This window comes from Podarcis tiliguerta (assembly GCF_965153285.1).
Source record: "Podarcis tiliguerta genome assembly, chromosome: 5".
NCBI classification, from domain to species: Eukaryota; Metazoa; Chordata; class Lepidosauria; order Squamata; family Lacertidae; genus Podarcis; species Podarcis tiliguerta.
In genome coordinates, this window is record NC_139538.1 from 56042728 (window position 1) to 56066263 (window position 23536).

At 37.9% G+C, this 23536-nt stretch overlaps 2 protein-coding genes across 7 annotated transcripts in view; one reads left to right on the forward strand and one right to left on the reverse strand.

Annotated features, from left to right (window-relative positions):
- DOCK1 (dedicator of cytokinesis 1) overlaps positions 1-23536 on the forward strand; it is a 359825-nt gene that overhangs the window by 125240 nt on the left and 211049 nt on the right. The window lies entirely within an intron of this gene.
- INSYN2A (inhibitory synaptic factor 2A) overlaps positions 3841-23536 on the reverse strand; it is a 59140-nt gene continuing 39444 nt past the window's right edge. For 2 of the 3 annotated variants that reach the window (XM_083439700.1, XM_083439698.1), the window contains 2 exons: positions 18661-18732; positions 3841-8107 (listed from right to left, as the gene is read on the reverse strand). In XM_083439700.1, coding sequence (XP_083295826.1) covers positions 7924-8107; positions 18661-18732 — 256 coding nt within the window. In that variant the 3' untranslated portion in view covers positions 3841-7923. The remainder of the gene's footprint in view (positions 8108-18660; positions 18733-23536) is intronic. The other variant, XM_083439699.1, reaches the window with a different exon arrangement.

The following is a 23536-nucleotide window of genomic DNA, read 5'->3' on the forward strand; positions in this document are numbered from 1 at the left end:
CTAGTCTTTTTAAAAGCCATCCAAGTTGGTGGCCATCACTGCAAGTTCCATTGTGTGACAATAGGCCATGTGATGTTGGACAAGGAGTGGGCCATGGCCAGGTACAGCAGGGGCTCCCCACTTGAATGTACAAACTGATCTTCACTATTACAGTGGAAGAACAAAAATGAGAAAGGTAAGGAGACTGGAAGCTCAGCTTGCTGATACTTCTAAAATCCCAAGTTGTCCTTAAGAATTAAAACACACTTAGAACAATGTAGTTTGAATGGTGCTATTTGTTCCTCCAGATACAGAAAATTTGATCCTAGTATAGAAGTGGTGCATGTAGCATTTACTTATTCAAAAAGACATGCATAATTCAAATACTTATTCAAAAAGACATGCATAATTCAAATGATTTGTTAAGAAACGTTAAATTATTAATTATTGTGCCTTTTAACCTTACTGTTGTGCAAATTGAGAGGTGATGTTAAAAGGGCAGAGGGGAAAGGTCCAAAATAATGGGCAGCATATTCAACCCACAAAATTCAGCATTTACCATCACATTATTCCTTGGAAACCATAAGGGCTATAAAGTTACCAAAAGGAGTAGAAAATTGGTTTTGTAAGGTTCTAAGGATAGCCCACAGATGAAGAAGCAAGATGCAGAGGAAGACACTTGTGCACACAATGTCTTTGGCGAATTTTGTTGCAAAATCTTCACAGAAATGTGTTCGACATATTGCAAGGGTGCTTTCTGATAATTTTTCCTTCACAGACGATTGCAGCTATTTTGCGATAAATCGATGATTCTGCTTGTGTAATTGTTCAAACCACTGCATCTTAGTGCTATGAATGAGGGAACTGACAATGGAAGGCAAATTGGCTTATCACATGTTAAAACTATTAAGTGGAATAGAAATTTATCCAAATTGCACAGTATTGCTGCTGTATAAACCAGCCGTGATAGACTGCTGGATATGCCCTTCTATTTGTTCATATTTACTTTAAAATGAAAGTTATGGAAAACAAGCTTTAAAAACACTTACTTGGAACCTGGAACTAAATAAAAGTTATAAGCTATTGTTTTTCTTTAGGTTTGGATAGGCATTTTATGGGTTGGGCTGAGTTTTGCCCTTCTATGAATGGGAGGACTCATTGCATTCACAGAAATAACTAGGGTTTAATGAGTTATTTTCACCAATTCCAACTTCTCCCTCCAGCCTGCCAGTGCAGCTTCTTGTGCTCTTGCTTAGGGTTTCTATCTCTGCAGTGCATCTTGTCAAGTGACATGGTGGGAAAGAGCATTCAGCAAAAGTCACCAACTTGCTTCCCTCCCTCCAGAATGAAACAGGACTCTGGTTGCTTTTATCCTATACATGGTTCTGCTCCTCTTACCCTCACAAAAATATTGTGGCTGAGAAAGCAAATGGTGAGCCTTCATGGCTTTGCAGAAATTTGATCCAAAGTCCTAGTCACACTATTCCAAACATGGCAATGGATCTATTCCCAACCAAATCATACTTCCTGCCATCACTGTACTTTTTATTCTAGACTTCATAATTTATGAAAATCTGTCATGCTGCTTCATGTGGGGGGAAATATAATAATATGGATCTCTATTAGCTGGGATGTAGTCTCAGTCTGTTCATTTAATCAGTTTTTAATTGAGCCTTGTGAAGTTATAGCCTCAAGAATGAACATAAATTCAGAGTCTACAGTCCTAAATGCTTTTTCTAATTTACAGGCAAAATTACTTATGCTAAATATTGTATTGCCTGTATTTGTCTCCCCCTCCCTTTTTCTGCATAGCATCTTTAGCCGTTTGCAGCATGTGTGCATTTTTTTTTTTTGTACTCCTCTTTTCTGTTGAACACAGCCAGAAAAGAATGTGCTGATAGCCAGGAACCAGCATGGCTTTATCAAAAATTGGTCATGTCAAACAAACCTTATCTCATATATATATATATATATATATATATATATATATATATAGTTACTAGTTTGGTAGATCATGGGAATGTTGGAGCCATAGTATATCTTGATTTCAGAAGAGCATTTGACAGTCTCCCATGATATCCTTGTTGACAAACTCATAAAATGTAACCTGCATGATACTGTTGCTAGATGGATCCAAAAATGATTAAACAATAAGTCTCCTTCTTTGGAGGTCTTTAAGCAGAGGCTTGACAACCATATGTCAGGAGTGCTCTGATGGTGTTTCCTGCTTGGCAGGGGGTTGGACTCGATGGCCCTTGTGGTCTCTTCCAACTCTATGATTCTATGACTCTATGATTCTAATAATACCCAGTAACTGTTTAATGGCTCTATGTCATCTTGGAGGGAGGTCTTACTTATACTCCCATTGCTTAATGGATTTTACAGCCACTTACCCTTTTGATTTTACAGGTCAGAGGCTCTTCTCTAATATGTAACCTAATAATGTTTGTGTGTGGGTGGGTCCCCCCCCCCTTCTGTGATTAGTGGATTTGGTTAACCATTCTTATCTAAGTAATATCCTTTGGAAAAATCTTTTTATTGTGAAGCTGTCACTATAATCTCTAGTACTTTTAGCATGGCATCTTCACATTTGTCTTCTAAATTTATTATTATCATGTTAGTCCCCGCACCACCCATCTATAAGTTTTTTGGGGGTCTTGATGATGGGGAAAGAACTTGGGCCTGACCTGGGCTTAGGGTTTCCTTCAGCCAAGGGCTCTCCTTGATTCTAGGACTGGATGCCACAACCAGGAAAATGCTCAGTGAAGCTGCAAGAGACCAGTCTCCTTCCTAGTAGGCTACTGTGGGACAATGTGGTCAGATCTGTAGTGTTAAGAGCAACTGAAGAGAAAAAGGAGGACTCCAGCAGCAGGAAAGAAATGGGGTTGCGAGACTGCCACTGTTTCTTCCCCTTAAGAAACTGGCGTCCCCAGCAAATCACTGCCAGTTGCCCACCCTTCCGTAGCTGCCACCCTTCTCCCTGAGGAAAATCTTGACCGCTGTCTGCTGTGGGTCTCTGCTTGTACCAGCTATCTAGGCTAGCATTTCTTGTCAGCCATTTTGGTTCATCTAGGTTGACCCTAAGAGTACCCGAACAGGGAAGCTGGAAACAGAACAGGATGTTGAAAAGTACTCTCCCATGTTGCAAGCTTCCTGTATATGTAAAATAAAGCAATTTCCTACATACTTACCTGTGACCCACTGTTTCTGTCTCAAGGATCCTTACCCCTGAAGACTGATTTTGCATGGAGGTTGAGGATACAGGCAACCAGTGAACCTACAAGGGCACTGAAGACTAGCTGTCGTTGTTAGGGGAGCTGCAGTGGGTAGCTGACCTCCATCAGTTGACCGCTCAATGACAAGTTAGGATTCTAGTACTGCATGATAGGATTCCAGTGTGCCAGCATTTCCAAGACTATGTAGTAGAGCAATTACTTTGGTAATCTTTAAAATATTGTAAGATATGTCAGTGTTATCATTTGTGTACTGTAGGAGGTAATGGGGGGGGGGCTGAAGGTAATAAAATAATGGCTTGGCTACGGCTGTCTACTGAATTTAATATTGAGGCAAGTTTAAAACTGGACTTTCTGGTTCAGTTCACTTACAGTAGTCTATCTGACTATCATGGCGCTACACAAGCAATACGAACCTTGTCTGATTTATTTCATACACGAGGAGGCATAGTATTGCCTTATGGTATACTATAATTGCAATCAAGTCATATTTGGTTTCCCTCTATGAAATTGTTCATCTATTGCAGAATGTGAGCAGTTCAGGTGTACCTGTACTTCCATAAAAAATAAAAAACCCACAAAACTTAACAGGCTGCATTCAGCTAAATGAATTGGGGAGTATATTTAATTTAAATAGCATACACCCATACTTTATTGATATGTAAATAATGCTAAGAAATGTTGAAAGCCCATTGCTTCCTTCTAATGCAATGAATACTGTGCCTTTATGATGCCGTTAGTGGCAATGATAATTACTAAGTTTACAGAGAAGGAGCTTGGTGCTGCTGCAGAGGTGCAGTTGGGCTAATGCTATCTTGACAACTAGTTCAGTTTTAAATTGCTCATGAAAAATTAATCTGTTGGATTTAGAAAACTTGATACAGTATAGCAATGAAATGTTGCCGGGGAGAATAGAGACAGCACAGCCAGTAATTTGTTGTACAGAAGTTTTCGGAAGCAAAAATATGTAAAATAAAAGCAAACAATTCATATATTTAGTGTTTATAATTTTAATATTTTTTTCCATTTTATCCTGACTCTGTAAAGTATCTTACAGTGGTGTATTTTTTTTTAAGAAAACAAGTGATATTTACATGTATTGTTTCCCAATAATTCCAAAACAAAGAACTATGTTGCTTTATGGGAATTATGCAAACTTAGAAAATATTGTCCCTGTAGTATGAAAATAGCAAGTAATATAAAATTACTGCAGCATTTATTGGTTTGAAATGGAATCAAAGCATGATATGGAAGTGTGTTTATAAATAAACCAGTGGTTGTAACCACATGATATTGCTAATGAATACAGCAGCAATTTATGAAGTATGCCATATTGGAGAATGAAAATACACTTACTTTTGGGTGTCCTACCTGGTTTTATACGAGATCTCAATAAAGTGGAACTATCGTCATCTCACATCTCAATCACGTATTGTACTTGGCTACAAATTTTAAAGAATTAAATTGTCCCTCCATAAAATTCTAAATTGTGCCTGAGTGATCCTAAATGTAATACAATATGATACGGTTTACACACTTGCAGAGAACATTTTATTACAAGTTACATAGTATGGTACGATAACACAATAATTTTGAGCAAGAATATGTATTTTACCTTTTTGAATAGAGGAAGTGTAGGAATTAAAATTTGTCAGCGTTTTAGGAAAAATACTCCGTTCATGTATATAGAACATTTAATTTAGTTTCATTTTTTCAGCTCCAAAATGGTTTCCCAGCACCTCTTTTTCCACCTTGATACCTGTATAATGTAGCTTTTGTGTTTCTTGGCAACAAGCAAAATACTGTTTTTGTAGATTTGTATGTAAATGGAAACCCATGAGAATATGGGCTATTTCTGTAACACAGAGATCAAATGCTAAGAATATCAGAGAGCTGTTTGTTTAAAATATGTGTAGTTGTATACTTTCCTTATTTTGGCCCGGGTACGAAAACACTTCAACTTGTTAAGGGCTGTAAACCAGCAGATATTTACCATACATACCAGAAGACTGCACACTTTTTCGTTGTGCATTTCTTGCAGCTAACAATCTTTAAGCCCAACAACCTTTGCATTGACTTAAGTCCTAACCTGGTTTTGTGTTGGTTGGGTTGGGTGAGGCGAAGGGGCAGTGAAGGCTGCTGGAGGGGGAGGGGAATGGAGAAAGTGCACATATGCATGTGCAGTTTTCAGCAAGCACATTTATAACTTGTGAGATAGTGACTGTAGAGCTTGGGCTATTGACCCAATTTATTGTTGTTTGAGGGGATGAATGTATATAGCTGGGCTTCTGTCACTGTCACTGAATGGTAACTAATTGCCTTGGATGGCAAACTATATTTTAGATTTGGGGGAATTTTAAAATGCGGTTTGGGGTGCATTATGGGTTATAGTGTCAGCGGAAGTAAACAGAAGTCTCTACATGTGCAGACTTCCCATTTGCACTTCTCTGGATCAAGGTAATGGCCATGATCCTCTTTAAGACCATGCATCAATGGTCATAGGAAGTGAGCTGCTCTGTCTGTGAAGTTGTTTGCAGTATCATAATAAACATCTTGGTTTAATATACATATGCTTATATTTGAGGATTTTGTTTTCATAAAAATAATATATTTTATGTTCTGAGATATTTGGAATTCTAAAATACTTATGGTGGGATCTTTTGTAAACAGGTTTTGAACTTTAATTAAAAACATTATAAAATACATTGTTTCATTCTCCCCCGTCCAACATAAAACAATTGCACTTTCCTTCATGGCACGGAAATGCCTTTCTCATCCTTCAGCTTTCGCAAAAAAATATTTTGGAATATGTACAATGATTTGTAGCCCTCTTGGAATTTTACTAGAAAGGTGTGAATTTTTCGTTAAAGCATAAATAGGAAGTACTGTTTGAAGCTGACGGTAACAATCGCATACTACATTTTCATAACTCATTAAGTGAAGCATTTATTTTTCCCCTGAAAATGACCAAATTGCTTTTTTGGGGATCCATATAAAAATGGCAATATTTAAATAATGACTTTGAGATTGAAGTAAGTGGAGTATAGCATGTCACACACTTGTTTCTCCTTTTTTGTGTGGAATTCTACCAGTAAAATTGTTTCCCCTTTTTGTTGCTTGTTCAAGACATGAAATTGTAGACCTAATACCTTGCATATACCCTGTTGAAAATTAAACTATAAAGGATCTGAGAATTCTGACTTAATCCTAAAGTTTACAAAGAAAGTCATTATAACATACTTTTTTCCTCTTGAGACATGATTTAAAAATATGGGGGGAAATCAGGATACAACACAACCAAATTTAAGAACTTCCTTATTGTTTTGAAATTGGTGAGAATTTAGTTTTCAGCTTCCTCCTCTTGAAATTCGTGGGTAATAAAGAAAGTAGATGGCTCATGCCCAAGGTTTACAGTTGAGGGTGAATTTTAAATGTTACTCTTAAGGTTACCAGTTTTTTTTCAATGAATCCCAGGACACTTTTCAACTTCAATGGATTTTGTATGGGGACTGATTTGTAAATCCGTAACCTTATCTTGTAACCTTGTCTTAAAGTTGTCTGTTTACACATTTTCATTCAAGGTTTTGATCTGTGAATACTGAACGAAATATGGAGGTCAGGATGGTTGGCTGTCTTTCTTGAATGCGCGCAACTAAATAAAATTGCCAGGCTCTTGTGAACTTTTAAAAAGCACAACACATTATAAAATTTCTGGCACAGTGTGTCAATAGTGTATAGTGTTTTTCAAGACTGAATTACAAAAGAGTATTAAATTGTGGCAGCTGCCAATGATCTGTTACTTTAATGTTATCCATCTCTTCTCCTCCCCCCCTCCCAAAATATGGTGCCAAGAATATATAATTTTAGCTGTTGGGTACCAACAGATTAAAAATGATATCTAAGAGAGCTAAAAGCCCCTAGCTTTGACCCTGTCAACTTTTCAGTGATTAAAGGCATGGTCCTGACTTTGGGTGGCTTTTCATTGCTCCCCATATAAAGTGAGCAGTAGGTCTGGCAATGAAAATGACACTAAATAAAAGGTGCCAGCATTTAACTGAGATGCAATCACTTGGCTTAATGCTACAGCACATAAAGGCAAGTTTACACATAGTCACATCTTAAAGATTATTCATGGTCTCAGACCATTTGAAAATATTGTGCTTTCCTCAGGATTTTATGTGCTGAAAATGGCACTACCCAACCCCAGCATATTTGGAAAATTAGATGTACAACGAAGGCCTTTGGAACCAAAAGGCTTGCTCTTCGCCTTCACAAAAACAAATCAAAACAAATCTTACTTGAATTGATATACTCAGATGTGAGCAAGATGGCAGTTTGACATTAAAATGTTTCTTTAAAAAATGATTGTGGGTTGAGGGACTTGGGGGAGAGTAGTTTTACTTTTCTAACCTAAATTTCTATCCTGGTTTTTAAAATTCTTTTACATCCCACACTGGTGAAATTTGAATACAAAGTTGGCAAGGTGTGATTTAACGCCTTGCTCCTGAAAGTTAGTTCATAGGTACAAAGGCCTTTTTGGTACATATGGTGAGAACAGAATGTTTCTTTAATATTGTCAGTATAACACTTGCTGACAGTCACCTGCTCAGATTACCAAGATCCCTTTTTTTAAAATTCCACAACTTTGCGTGTGGATGTGTTTGTTTGTTTTTTGAAGAAGGCCTTGAAATTCCATATATTACGGAGTTAGTTAAAGAAACCAGAGTTTCCATCTTCCGTGCTTTTTTGATTCAGTTTTGGATTTTTGCTTGGGAGTTGAGGAGTAACTCTCCTGGGAATAAGGCAAAGGTGCAACCTGAGTTTCCTCAATAGGATGAAGTTTTCTCAGAACTGGCTGTAGTTTGTCTTCTTGCTGCTTAAAATCTAATTCCACACTAAATAGTGGAAGGAAAAGAAGAAAACCAAAATCAGTTGTCAAGGTAAAGATTTTAGGTTAGTCAACATTGAAAATGAGTGTGACATGCTGAAGAAAATCAAATGTCTACATTCCTTCAACAGAACACATTGACAAGTATATTATAAAATAGTTACGAAGGTTGAAATGTATAACAAACTTTAAATGTGTCAACTAAATAATGATGTGAGGCCTATGGTACCCCATAGCATCATACCAAGTCAGACCATTTGGGTCAGTATTTTCTAAACCTCCCATTATCCCTGACCATTGGCCATGCAGGCTGGGGCTAATGGGAGTTGGAGCCCACAATTTCTGAAACAGGCCATATTGACTACCCCAGACTACAATTACTGGTAAAGGCTCTTCTGAGTTTTAGACAGAAGTCTATCCCACAACCACTTTAGATGCCGTGGATTAAAACTGGGATATTTTGCATTGAAAGCATGTCATTTTACCTTTAAGATATACGCCCCTTCTCTGCTGACTCCTCCTCTACCCCCTCCCCAAAATATTTAGGTGTAAGATGTTCTTGTACTTTGCAATCTGACACTAACTGGGTCTCTGTTTGGGTTGAGGTTTTGCCATCTGTAGTCCCTTGTGCAAACATGGTAATTCATGCACCTGCTAACTGTATGGGATCTCTGTGTGTCTGGGGATATTTTTAAGATTTAGAAATTATACTCCTAAAGAGATTTATTGTGAAATGAAAGCTGTGTTGCTCTTTTAGAAAATATCATCATTCAATGCACGGCATCCAATACCAGAACGTTATGAGACATTGGAGTAAAGGTACAAAACTCCCTCTGGGAGAGGGATGTGCAAAACAATACAGGGTTTTATGTTAAACACATTGTGTTTCTGACATTTCGTGGAATCATAGAATTGTGGAATTGGAAGAGACCCAGAGGGTCATCTAGTCCAACCCCCTGCAATGAAGGAACAATATCCTGATCCAGGATAAAATAGTTTAACCCTGTAGCTGCAGTCTGTTCTGATTTGGATTATAAAGTATGCTGCAACAACCTCTTGGATGGTTCACAATTACCTGTTGGGAATTACCTCTGAAACCATGACAGAGTAAGCTTGCAGCTAATGAGGGATAAATTAAGAAGTTCCATCTACTTGGGGTAAACAACTGGATGAAAACCCTTGCCTAGCTGTTCTTAAGCTACCAACTTCACACACATGAAAGGGATCAGCACTGTAGGGTTCTGAATACATCATTTGAATGAATGAGCATCACAATCTGATTTATATGTATTTGAAAAAGACTGTCTTCTAAGCTTTGCACAAACATATTGAAATAATGACCTCTTTGCTTATGCTTTGTCTCTATAAGGCAAAATCCTGGCTGCATATAACGTAACTCAAACTTGAAGCTCAGCCAATTATAAAGATAAAGCTTGTCAAATTGGCACAGATCATCATGTTACTAAACAGAACTTTGAAACATAAAGATTGCAAGGGAGAAACAAATTCAAATCTGTTACTCATTTGAAGGTTTAAAATTGCCACATAAAAGTAAAGTTAAGCTCATAAAATATGCATCCTAAGTTGTAAGCAGTATGTGGAGTGGAAAGCCCTGCTGGCTGCCCTGCAGTGAAGGAAAAAAGATTCAGAAGAAATTATAGCTAAGAGATCAACATACATTAGTAAAATACATTTCAGATTTAATTTATAAAAACAAAGAGGCATGATTTCACGCTGTAGCAAAAGGGCAATTAGTAATGGTAATGCACAGCAATCTGGGCAAGGAGATACACACACACACAATTTTGGAACGGCAATTCTTGTGTAACACAAAGTAGGTTAATTATATAGCAAATTTCCTCACCTGTTCATGGATCCAAGAATGCAAAAGTAATGATGGAAAGGCAAAACAATCATAAACTTAAGCATGGCTCATAACTAAGGGAAAAATTAATGTGGTTTATAACCTCCCTCCCCCCACCCACCCACAAAAAATGGGTAAATATTACACAAGGTGACATATCCCTTTAAATCTAACGTATTTGTTCGCTCCTATCATTGCATATCCATGTGAAAAAATAGGGCTGAGGATTCTTTGATGATAGAATCTGAGATACAGGAACAAGTAACCATTGTGATTTGTCACCCCATTGTGAGATCCCTGTACAAACTGAGTGTGGAAACTCGATCTAACAGTAATCCTATTTTACACGATACATTTCAGAGCTTCTAAGATATAGGAGATACTTCGAATGATATTATAAATTAATTAACACAGGAATCTTTCAGCTGTATATGTAAGATTTAAAGAGAAAGTGTTGCTCATGTATTTTCGCCTGGATTCTAAGATACATTAACTTAAGGAGGTTTGCGGAAGAAACCTCCCTTCATCTCACTGCCCCCTCTCCATGCAAAGCATCTCTGGAGGCTTGGAGGTCCCCTCCCAGACAATATGGGGTAGCGTTCAGGGGGGTTACTGGAGGAGAGAGGGATTGTCTAAATTTAGGATTGAACTCAAATGCTTTAAGACGGAAGTTCATGGAAAGTATGTTTCCTGTTGTTTTCTCCACTCCAGCAGCCCTGCTCCCAAGGCCCTTATTCAGAAGGTTTCCGAACCACACAGAGAGGCTCTTTTATGAAGGAGACAGGGTGCATATGGCTTTAGGCAAAAGTAAGGAATGGGGGACTTATCTGTGGACTTTACAATGAAATTTGCAGTGTCAGATTGGAGCTTGGACTGGGTTTTGTTGTTTTTTTCTCTCCCCTCTGACCCCCAGTATCCAATATATTGGACAGAATTGTGCCAAAGCAATGGCTGGAGCAATGGTACATTGCTTGTGTTTTTGCTTCTATTGAAATATTAGTACAAAAATATATGTATGTTTAAATCTCTGGTTAACAGATGGAATACAGGACTAAGTTTAAGTTACTTAATGGTGAGATTCAAGGATCAGAAAGGACCCAAGTTAAAGAGTATGCATGCAACTAGAAGGGAGTTGAATATACTTGCATCAGGCTTAAAGAGCTTTTTTGTTGGTATGTTTGTTTACAAACCAGTATAGTTTGGCCAAGTGTTTTGCTGTTCAGTGGCCTGAGCTACTGAGTTGTTAAGGCTAGGACACCATGTTTGTGTTGGGTGCTGACAATTCAATATTCCCAATCAATTTCAGACCAGCAATTGTTATAGGGAGAGATATAGATAGCACATGTGAAGCATGGTGAATAGGCAAACTGCTTTTAAAAACCACTGACCATGCTCAATGTTTTTCTTCTTTTGTTGAACTACTTTGTTAGTGTTGCTATATATGTAGTAGTAGTAGGAATAATAATAATAATAATAATAATAATAATAATAATAGAAACCTATACATTGATTTGCCTCTTGAGCTGTGGGAAATCATGTACCAAATTTCCAGCTGGGCACATGGTTTTTTCCTGTGGGTAGATGGATATGCCTATACCGCTTAACCATTAACATTTCTAAGCAGCATGGATCTCTTCTTTCGGATCTCATGACAGGAAAATAAGCACATAGCTAGACTTGAATTGTGCATCCATGGAATGACATGCTTACACACAAAGCAGCTTTTTCAGGTGTCATAGTCCAAAATATCCAGTGAAAAAAGATGAATACGGGTAGGACAATTATAGATAGGCCAAGTAATTGGTGTCTGAAACTGCCCTAAATAATCCTGTCCCAAAGTTCCTCCCAACATTTCACCTATATTATTTCACGCGCCACTGACTCTCACATTTGCAAGCTCTTCCTAGCTTGCCCAAATCTAAGCAAGCCACAGCTCCAACATCCACGCCCCTTTCTCACATGACATTGCTTAGCCTCCAAAATAACATTGCATACCAAATTAGAATCCTTTCCCTTAATTCTGCCAACTAAACACCCCTTACCTGAATGTGTGAAGGAAAATCCCTTTTAGTTTATCAATTCTATCTGTCTGTCTATCTATCTATCTATCTATCTATCTATCTATCTATCTATCTTGCATCCAACACATTATCATATTGATGTCCCTTATAAGCCTACTTTGTGCAGGCAAAGTGCTTATTATTTTGTCTGTTGATGTTCACATAATCCAGCAGCAGATCAACCCCTTACTTTTACCCTACCAATATACTTTTTTATCTGTAATGTGTCCGTGAGCTGAATATCATTCTATTGCCTTTTAACTGTGACTTGAAATAATGACACACTTTAAGCTGATCATATGGATGTAGCCTAATAACTCTTTGAGAATCATCTGTGCTACATTTTTAGAAGTGTCTCCTACTTAGGGTAGATTGTAATCCAAGTCAAAGTTGATGAGATAAGCAACAGGAACAAGCATACTTTGTGGGACAAAGGGAGAATTTGGTCTGTTGTCTATATACCCATGTATCTTTATGGTATCCTTTTTATCTTTTTAATTTTTCTTTAAGGGTTGTTCTCTGTGGTTTGCATTAACTAAGTTAAACAGGCTTTGCTTCAAGAATTACTGTGTCATGCTTTGAGAACTTTAAACACTGATCCTCAAATCTCTTAGGCGTGTAGATGCCCTATTGAGACATAACTTAGTGGTAATTTTATATCATCTAATTAGCTTTCATCTACTAAGATCGTCTTAACTTTTTCATTTGCTGATCTGGACTTGAAGATTGTATTTCAGATTGTAATAATCTGTTTTTAGTTGAGTCAGAATTTAGCACCAGGAGTACCATAATACCTAGGATAAAATTAAATTACTGCGTAAAGCAAATACATTTTTTAAAAAAAATTCAGAGGAACAGAAAATAGCCAAATGATACATTAGCATGGCTTTCATGAATATTTCTCAAGAACTTCTGTAGTCTGGTTTAATCAGGGTTTTTTTTTTTAGGTTTTTTTTTTTTTGCTGCAGAAATTAATCAGTATGCTTTAGATACAAAATCTTTTCTCAACCTGAAATAGCCTTGAATGAGCACTTAGAGTGCTTCTGACTTTCTAACAAAAGTGAATTCTGTTATGAATGCTTTAGACGGTTCTTCCATTAAGATAATTCATGGTAAGTGCCCAAGATCAGTGTACAAAATATTAAACAAAAGCTGTTTTTAACTGGGGTAGAAAGAGCAGTTCTAGTAGGAAATAATCATAGAATGAATATAATTTTCAGTTTTTGTTAAAAGTTACTTTGGACAGGCTAGGAATCGGATTAATACCTTTCCTGCATACAAATGCCATTACTTCTCAATAGTAAGTCATAATAAGGCAGAAATATGTGAGCTCCTGGCTCTATCTTGATAATGGTGATAATGTATAACTTTTTAGCTGTATTAATCTCATTTGGTGGTACTTCTGCTTTGCTGTTCTATAAAATATAACTGATTTTGAATGGAGGATATACTTGATCTTCTGTTTTGTGATCTTAATACTAATGGGATAGATTTTCTCAGCTTGAACATTTGTCGGCGCGAAACAATAGAATAATTTTATTATATTCATTATATGAAAGCTTTAGGGGTTTTATCTGGTTTTTTTCTAATCAATACTTTAAAAAGAATTGTCACTCCAGTGTATTATGAATTTTTAATGTTGCCATTTTTTCCTCAGCTATGAAATAAATTTGTATTTTTTAAAGAATTCATTTAGTCACTAATGGGCTTGGGGCAACCTTACATTATAAAGTTGAGGCTTGGTCATCTATTCTAGCTTGTGAGTCAGTGCATTTAACAGTATCTTCTCATAAGACAAATTACAGATAGATAATGCAAGATTTTGCTACTAACTAATTTTATGTAGAAGTGTCTGCTTACGATATATTTTATGTAGAAGTGTCTGCTTACAATATATATGCGGGGGGGGAGAGAGAGCGAGAGAGAGAGAGGGAGGAGTAGACACTTCTACACTTCTACACTTCTATATATATGCATTGCATTGCATTATGCTATCATACTTTTCTGGATTTAGATCCCCCTACTTTATAGATAGGAGTTGAATGTGTAAGATGTTAGACTTTGGTCAGGGAGACACTTGGTTGGTTTATTAAATTTCTGTCACTCCCAAAGTAACTCAGGATGGCAAACAATAAGAGCAAAACCACGGGGGGGGGGGATGAAATACATTTAAACAAATTTAAAAATCAAGCTTCTTCACACCTATATGATTCCATTGGTTGCCAGGAACAGTATATTTCAGCCATGCCTAGATGAACAAGAATCCAGGAATATCCTGGACTACAAATCTGTTCCTTAAATGAAGTGCAACCTTCTCTCCCCCAGGCTTGTTACCCTCCTAATTCATAGTCAGCCAGTAATATCACTATATCGCAGCTCATGCTATGGGAATGTCAGTAACTCGTTATAAGTTTCTACCAGTGAAATCAAATGAGCAGTGTAAACTGATACTGGGATCCATAAGGCTGCTTGGGTTAGCACACTGTCATTGTTTTTAAAAAGTACCGAACAACTGACTCCTATATCCCATCACAACATACTTTTGCAGGCCTCTCCTCACAATCTGAAGCCCACATAGGTTGGCAAAAAGTGTTCTATAGTGCTGAGTACTAGACAATGTTCCTTGTGGAAGAGCAGGCTGGCTATCCTTGCTACCCTCCTGCCTTTTTCAGCAATTTAGTTGGGGACAGTGCTGGATTTACATATAAACTAAACAAGGTATAGCTTAGGGCCCCACTCTATTTGGCCCCCCCCCCCAAAAAAAACCTGGATGTACATTTCCAAAAGATTAGATAAAAAACAAATAAAAGAAAACCTACATACAGCAACAGTGTTTTGTGTTGTATATGGACCTGTTAAGTCCACAAATTACCATATAGCATATATTCAACACAAAAACACTGACAATTTGTTGTTGACAAAGGACAGCTGGGCATATAAAGGGCGCCATTACCTTCAGTTGCTTATGGCCTCTTCAAACCTAAATCCGGCCCTGGTTGGGGATATAAGACTATATGAAGCAGGAGAGCCAGCAGGCTGGGGATTCTTGACTATCTTGGACAGAACACTCAGCACAAGCCTCATTTCCATTATCTCTTTGGATATATGCTTGAGGCTTTAGTTACCTGTCCACTTATTATTTTCCCTACAGTTTTTACCCCAAGTCAACCTTACACATTCTTAAAAAAAAGAAAAGAATATATTTAAAAGGATGTATTTGGGGAATCACCAGTGAGAACCCCACCCCCTTTTTTTGAGCAAGTTTTCCAATGTGGCATCAAGGGCACATATTTTTCTTTTTAAAAAATAAATCCTCGTTATATATGACAAACCAAATTCCCCTACATAAAAATCAAGTAGCCAACTGCATACTACTTTGAAATCTGTCCAGAAAGTAGGAAGAAGAGCTTCGGTGTATATTAAAAATATTAGGCACTGATAAAGTTGGTCAAAATAATCAGGTATTTTGATGAACAGTAAAAGAAAAGAAAAAGAAAAACAGGAAAAGAAGATTTAAGTTGTTTGAAATCTTCATCTTTCATGCCATGATGGTCTTTAATTAGACACCAGCTATTGTGCCATGGTACATTAACATTCCAAGAATGTCATATTGAGAAAAATTAATTACATTTAATAATTTCTACATTTCACTTTCTCAGTTGCTGTACTTGACATTAGAGGATGCAGTTGGGTAGTCAGGAGGGCAATAGATTTATTGCTGTAAGGCTGCTTTTTATGCTTCAGTTAAGGCCAGTTTAAAGGAGTTTCATTTATATGAGTTTTCTAAGCACATCTTACCTCTACCCTACGATTATGTTCCTGAGTTTATACACAGCCTCTTAAGCACATTATGAGTACCTCTTAAATAGCTGCCTTGGTTCAAAACAAAATATGCTTTAATCAGGGCAGATTTAGAAAATTGTTTCTTGTCTGTAAGTGGAGGTGCTTAGAGAGGGCCATTCTCTTATGTCTGCTATATCACATTCAGACTGGTTCTCCTCTTTGTATGTTGAGGTGGTTTTGCCACATGAATGAACTTCCTTTGATTATGTGTTTATGACTGTCTCTGTGTGTGTGTGTTTGTGGTGTTGGGCACAGAGTGAGCGTGAGAGGCAATAGTCTCTGGAGAACAGCGCAGTGCTTTTTTCTGCTGCCTCTTACATTACAGTTGCCAGAAAGGAAAGCCCTCTTTCCAGCTCTTTGGACTTTATTATTGTCCTGATGGGAATAGGACAATGAAGTTTATCCTCGTAAAAATATGGATGGAGTGAAAGGTGATGCAGTCTAAATATGCAGGGACAGGAAAAAGAGGAGAAAGTTTTAGACGGCTGGCAGAAAGTTTCATGTCTACTCATCTTGGATGCACTGTTTACACGTTTAACACTTTACGTATGTTTGAGTCTAATGTTTGGATGTAGTGGATTGTATGTATCACCAGGATAGAGAACAAGGGTATTTATATATGTTTCCCAATGAGCTCAGACTCCCATGCTGGTATATATGGTTCTGAGTGCTGACTGAAAAATAAAACAACTACTATGGTTCCTGTTTCATTTTCCACCTACCCAAGCAACATATTACATGTTAGACACAATTGTGTCTAACATTAACCAAACAGCTGCTTCTGGAAAGCGTGATTAGCAGCAGGGAAATAGTAGGATGTGCAACTCTTTCTCCACTCTCTCCTTTATTCCAGAAACTTTACTCCAGGACACCCCCCCCCCCAAAAAAATGATTTGACCTTTTTTTTAAGGTAAACATTGGTCCGGAGCCCTTACATGGGTGGAAATATTTGAAAGTGGGGATTTAATGAAAAATAAGGAAAGAAAAAGGTTTTCTAAAAAATAATAATCTGGGACATTCTTCACCACAGGGTGTGGTGTCCTGGTGTCCTGTTACCTTCCAGCTATAGTTAGATTCCAAGTCGCATTCTGCCCAAGACATCATGGCCAGTGGTCAGGGACGATGGAAGTTGTATTCAGCAACATATGGAGGACCACAAGTTCCCCATCTCTTCTTTACAGTGTTAAAATGCAAACTGAAATGTAGTATTTAATGTATCTGATGTATAAGTTTCTACATATGTCCATGCTTCTTTATGAAGTTACTATTTTAGTTCACCTTAATATAAAATAAGGTAAAAAGATAAAGGACCCCTGACAGTTAAGTCCAGTTGCGAACAACTCTGGGGTTGCGGTGCTCATCTCGCTATACTGGCCGAGGGAGCCGATGTTTGTCCGCAGATAGTTTTTCTGGGTCATGACTAAGCCACTTCTGGCAAAAACAGAGCAGCACATGGAAACGCCGTTTACCTTCCTGCCGGAGCGGTACCTATTTATCTACTTGCACTTTGACGTGCTTTCGAACTGCTAGGTGGGCAGGAGCTGGGACCGAGCAACGGGAGCTCACCCCGTTGCGGGGATTCAAACCGCCAACCTTCTGATTAGCAAGCCCAATCAGTGGTTTACACCACAGTGGTTTACACCACAGTGCCACCTGCGTCCCCATATATTAACTTTTAACAAAAATAGCTTGGAATAATGATGCAACAAAAGCATATCTGATTTGCTGCTATTTTCACCTAAACATCATGTGCAATTGGAAAATTGGGAACAAAATCCACCTGAAGCTATTGAGCCCTTAAGAACTTCTGAAGTTAGAGCCCCTAATTTCTTTAACAGCATACATTACAAAGGAGAATGAATGAGATAGCATTAGGCTTCCTGCATTTCAATTTGTGTTTGATATATTGTGCAAACAGACACCGTAAGACTTAAAATATGAAATAGTAGTCACTAATATAGCCTTTTGTGTTCTAAGCATCTCACAATTATTCCCTGAGCTACTCAGTTGTTGCAGTCAGTTTCCTCCTACTGACCTAGTCCTCACTGTCATTGTTGCAAAGAATAGTGGCACATATTTTCCTCTGATGCAGTGCTGTATTATCTATGTAGCGTGCTAAAGCTATTAAAATTCTGCATTATTTTAAAGTTAGTGTTTCAAATTTTAAAATTCATTTGCTTATAATTTATCTTGATTCTACTAGTTATGTTGCAGACCCACCCACAATGCCTCATCCTTTCAGTTTCTCAGTTTGAGTTCACTTAGCATTTTTAATGAATACATGTTAATTGATACCTGTGATATCTACCCACTGAAAATGTGTTTGAAGTAGAGACATGCATGTTATCATGTGTTCATCAAGTAGATATGACTTGAAGGTCTGTGACTGGCTGTCCTTCCATAAAGCAAAATGAGTGTGTCTACTTCTAACACTTTTAATAGGTACATACAAGAAGTCTGGAACATGAAGCGCAAAGCACCCCTGAGATTTCACTGAGTATTGCTTTCAAGTTCATCAGCATTGCCCCTAAGCTCAACGTTCTCATGATGCTGAAGTTTTCTGCATGTGCCTGGTGCAAATACAGAACACACACGTGTCCTCGTCTCATTTCTCTTTTTATATCTGAAATACTTTATAAATTGGATTTTATAGTGCAATAAACATTAATTTCCTAGTCTTCTGTGCATTCGTGCTGAAATGGCAATTTAAAACATTGACTTGCTTTCGATCTTCCACTAGAGAATAAAATCATTTTTACCCAATTTAAAGGAACATGGCAATTATTAACCTACCTATAGATTATACATGCACTGTTCCTGCACGTGTCACAGTTAGATGTGTCTTGACCAGTCCGATATGAAAGCCTACAAAGATAAGAACATGAAATGATTAAAAGTGTTTGCTTATTTCTTGTTTGCTTTTGTTTTCTACAGCAATTAACACCTTATTTTCCCCAGTGGGTTGCTGGCCATACTTCTACACCTGTGCTTTGGAATATAAGGATGCCTATGAACTTTGATATTCAAGGGCAGACAGTTTAAGCAGATGGCTGTGGTTAAAATATGTAAAATGAACAGGATGTTCACCTATAATTTGCACATTATAGATTACCATGCTTGGCAAAAACATAGTGGGTGACAAGTTCTGCCCTGAGTGATGTGCATTGTCCACCCCCATCAGGTGAATATTCCAGTCGCCTGTGGTAGCCAACAGGAATGAAGACTATTACCATAACTAAATATTCAAAGTCATTATTCAGCAGCAGGGCTTTATTATGAGGAAAGGCATACAAATCACTCTCTCTCTTATAATTTGCTTTCTAGCTCCTGGACACTATTTCTGGAAATACGACATACAGCACCTGAACATTTGAAGGGACTGCCTTCCACGAGCTGTATGTGGCCTGTGGGCTGTCCATTTCTAATGTAATATAGTTAACTAATTGTTGTATATCTGTAATGCAGGTGAAGCTTTGAGAAAGCTTAAGGTTACAAGCCAGATGCAGGTAGCTTTGCATACTGCAAAGCAAGTTGTTAAACATCCAAATTAGGTGCAAGTTTTAATCCCAAATTCTGTAAGTTTGGTTTTTTTTAAAAAAGATTGTTAGCAAGTTTAACAATTAATTTAGTAAGCCACTTGAAAATGAGGTGAGGTGTAGAATGCTGTGGTTTGGATATAAATATGTGTGCAAGGATGATCTAGTTTGAACTCTGTATTTACCCTACCTTGCCTGCATATAAAATCCTGTGGAAAACTTCAGTGCTCCAGAAACAGCACTGGTGACTTTGCTGTTGCTTATGTACTCATATGAATCTCAGTGCTATTCAGGCCACAGTCTATACATACCTGGGAGTAAGTCCCACTGAACCCAGTGGCAAATACTTCACAGTCAAAAAAGTGGGGAGCAGAGGATTGTATCACATGACACATTTAAGGTCCAGCAGCATGAGCATAAGGAAATATGCTCAATATTCCTGGCTGCCAAGGCCATTTAGTGTACACTCAGCCTTATCATTTTTATTTTCCATTTCTGGGGTGCACTTCAAATCCAATCCATTCACCAGTGAACTGTGAAAGTGGTTCCATGAGCCGGGGTGTGTGTGTCTCTTTAAATAGTAGCCTCCACCCCAATGCACCGTGATCAGTTATCTGTTTTTTTATATCAGTTATCAGTGTGCATAGCACTTTACAGAACACAAGGGGATAGGTCCCTGCCCTGGGGGAATTTGGAATCTAAAATTTATACTCTGGGAAAACAAGGGAAGGGGAGACAGGGGTACATGTGTAGTTCTTTTGAGTTACACATCATGTTAGTCATCTGCTTCAGCAAGTGAGATGAATTTCAAAAGCAGCTTGTGATATGAAATAAGGCTCAGCTTATAATACATGCTCTACTGTGTTATTATAAATGACTTGCTTCAACTGAAGTAGCTCTTTGGATACTAGCCAAAGTATACCTGCCAGCCTATCAATTATTGACTCCCAAATTATCCCAAATGCTCTCTGTGTGCTAATGTTTGAAACAGAGCAAAATAAGAAGGGGAGTTATTGTCTCTGGTTGGTTGGCTGCTGTAGGAAACAAAATGCTGGACTAGACAGACCTTTTGTAGCAGGGCTCTTCTTATGTCATTGTGAACTATAAACACAAATTTACATCTACCAACAAGCACAAAAGTGTCAGTCTATATATAATTTTAATATTAGAGTGCATATTTTTCTGTATCTCATAGCACTCTTCTTCATCTGGTGGGTCAGGATTCACTAGTGGGTCACAGCCTGATGCAAGGTGAGGTGGGCCTCAACAGGAGCAATACCACCATGCAAATATATGGTAAAAGATTAATAAATGAGTCCCCAAATGTTTGTGCTAAAAGTGCATCCTAGGTCTGAAGAGGTCTCAAATGTGTCACATATCATATTTGCTTCCTTAGAACATTGGTTCTACTCATTGTTACCACTTAGAGGAACAGTCAGCTCTTTTAGGTCCAAACTGGACCAATGGCAGATTAGCTCCAATGGGCGATTTGCCCAAAAGCAAATTGCAGTTTTAGAATAGGAATACAACAAGGGAAGGAGGGACTGAATTTCCCCTTTGCATGCTGGGACTCCTGCATTTGGCTGCCCTTGCTCATGGATGCAATTTACAGTTTAAAAACTAGCACATGAAATGCAGAGATCATTTAATGCCACATATACTTTGGCCCTTAATCTGCCTTGTTCTTGAAAGAAGTGAAGAGCTTTTGGAAAAACTTATCTTGTCTGAGTCAGGGGCATGTTAGTAGATGGGAATATATATCATTATATTCCACCTCCTACTTTGTATTTCAGTAATAATATTTACAAACATGCTCACCACATATAAAGGTGTCAGATGGGATCAAGTAACACCCACATTTTGAACAGATAACAGTGACTTGTCTATATACAAAGATAACCCATAAACCGAAGCCTCTAATGTACATTAGTGCAGCAATTAGTTACTGTAAATATTTGCCATAATATGTTTCTGCCCATTATAATGTATAGCAAGTTTCAAGTAGTTCTGCCTGCCAAATCTTTGAGACAGTTTAACAGTTGTGTCCTGGGATACTGTCACCTCCAAATGAGGTCCGTTCATGCTGTCACTGTGAGAGAATGTGTTCCTATAGAGTCAGCCATATTTCTGCATTTCATCATTTAACCTTGAAGAATGCAACGTGAAGCCTTGTAATAGATTGTGACTCAAATAGTTCATGAAAGTGCCATTTCAGTTCCTCAAAATAATAACACTTCTTTTGTTTACTTGGGGGCGGGCAGTAGGTTCAAGCCTTCCCCTCCCTTTCATATAAATCTATGTGGGCCACTGCTGTGCATCACATTGAATTTAATATAATGAAGTTCAAAGTGGGTCAGTCTCTGGCTACTAAATTTTGGAGCAAATATCAAACATGTTACTTCCCTCTGAATTTTATCAGCTAACTAACCAATAACTGAACAGTGTCAATACATTCCTTCATAACTGGTCTTAGCCAAGTAGAAACGGTTGCCTTATACGTTCCATTGGGCCCCTACCAATTCACCCCTGCCCTGTGCCAAATTAATTTAAACATGAATTACTTTGCTTTCAAGGGTTAGGCAGGTTGATGAGTTTAATGGCATAACTGTTATGCAAATTCTTTTTGACTGGCTTATACCCTCACAAGTACCTATCAGTTAGAATCCCTAGCTGAATTAGATCTCAACTGTTCAGTGATTATTCTACTTCATGGACTGTGGCTAATAGCCCTTAGCCAGTCTGAGTGCAGGGATTAATAATATCCTAGTTATTATGTAAATGAAAGCTGCCTTATCCAATCGGATTCTGCTGAAATTCACAACTGAGTACATTTAGGGGTCAGTGACTCTAATATCCTTGGGCTGTGGTTTGCTTAGTTCCATTTCAGTATGCTAACAGTGAATGTGGCGATTTTTAAGTACAATTACAACTGCCACCTCCTTTATCTGGTTTGCAGTGGGCATGTAAAGCACAGCATTTCGACAATAAAATGTTTTGAGTGAAACTAGAATCTATGTAATTACACAGAGAAAAAAATTACTGGCTTGAAGGAAGTGTCACCACTCAGAATTCCCCTCCCCCCTCAAAAAAAAATAGGACAACGGTGCCTGCTCTTTAGGAATACGAGAACAAGTCACTCTTACTGAGAGCCCCAGATGCGTTGTTGTTGTTGTTGTTGTTGTTGTTGTTGTTGTTGTATAAACAAAACTCTTCAGTGTCTGCTTTGCCATTCTGTTCAACGGAGCAGCAATTTCTGTCTCTGCGTTTCTTTTCATATGCAGTACTACCCCACCACTAAAATTTGTGCTGAAATTTGCATGTATATGTACCTACACACACTTAGTACTGTAGGCATTGTATTCACTGTGCTTGAAAGGGTTAACTGGATTAATTTCAGCAGCTACTGCAGTGAATGATTGTCATGTGCTTTTAAAAGACTGATCTTTAAAAAAAATTATAGGTTTCAGGGGAATGCTGTGGACAGAGTGTATCTTGATTTCAGTAAGGCTTTTGAAAAAGTCCCCCATGATATTCTTGTGAGGAAGCTGGTAAAATGTGGGTTGAATGAGATAACAAGATTTGTAGACTGATCGAACCCAGTTCCTCGTCATCCTGGGGAAAAGTGACAAGTGTGGTGCCACAGGGTTCTCTCCTGCACCTGTTGCTGTTCAATGTCTTTATAAATGACTTGGATGAAGGAATTGAGGGGATGCTCATCAAATTTGCAGATGACACCAAACTGGGAGGAGTAGCTAATTCTGTTAGACGACAGAATCAGAATTAAAAATGACCTTAACAGATTGGAGAACTGGGCACAAGCTAACAAAATGAATTTCAACAGTGACAAATGTAAGGTTCTGCACTTAGGCAGGAAGAACCAGCTACAAAAATATAAAATGGGGGATACCTCACTTACTAGCAGTACATGTGAAAAGGATCTAGGGGTCTTGGTGGACCACAAGCTTAACATGAGTCAACAGTGTGATGCAGCAGCAAAATAAATAAATAATGCTATTCTAGGCTGCATCAGCAGAAGTATACTGTAGTGTCCAGATCAAAGGAAATAATAATACCACTCTATTCTGCCTTGGTCAGACCACACCTTGAATACTGTGTCCAATTCTGGGCACCAC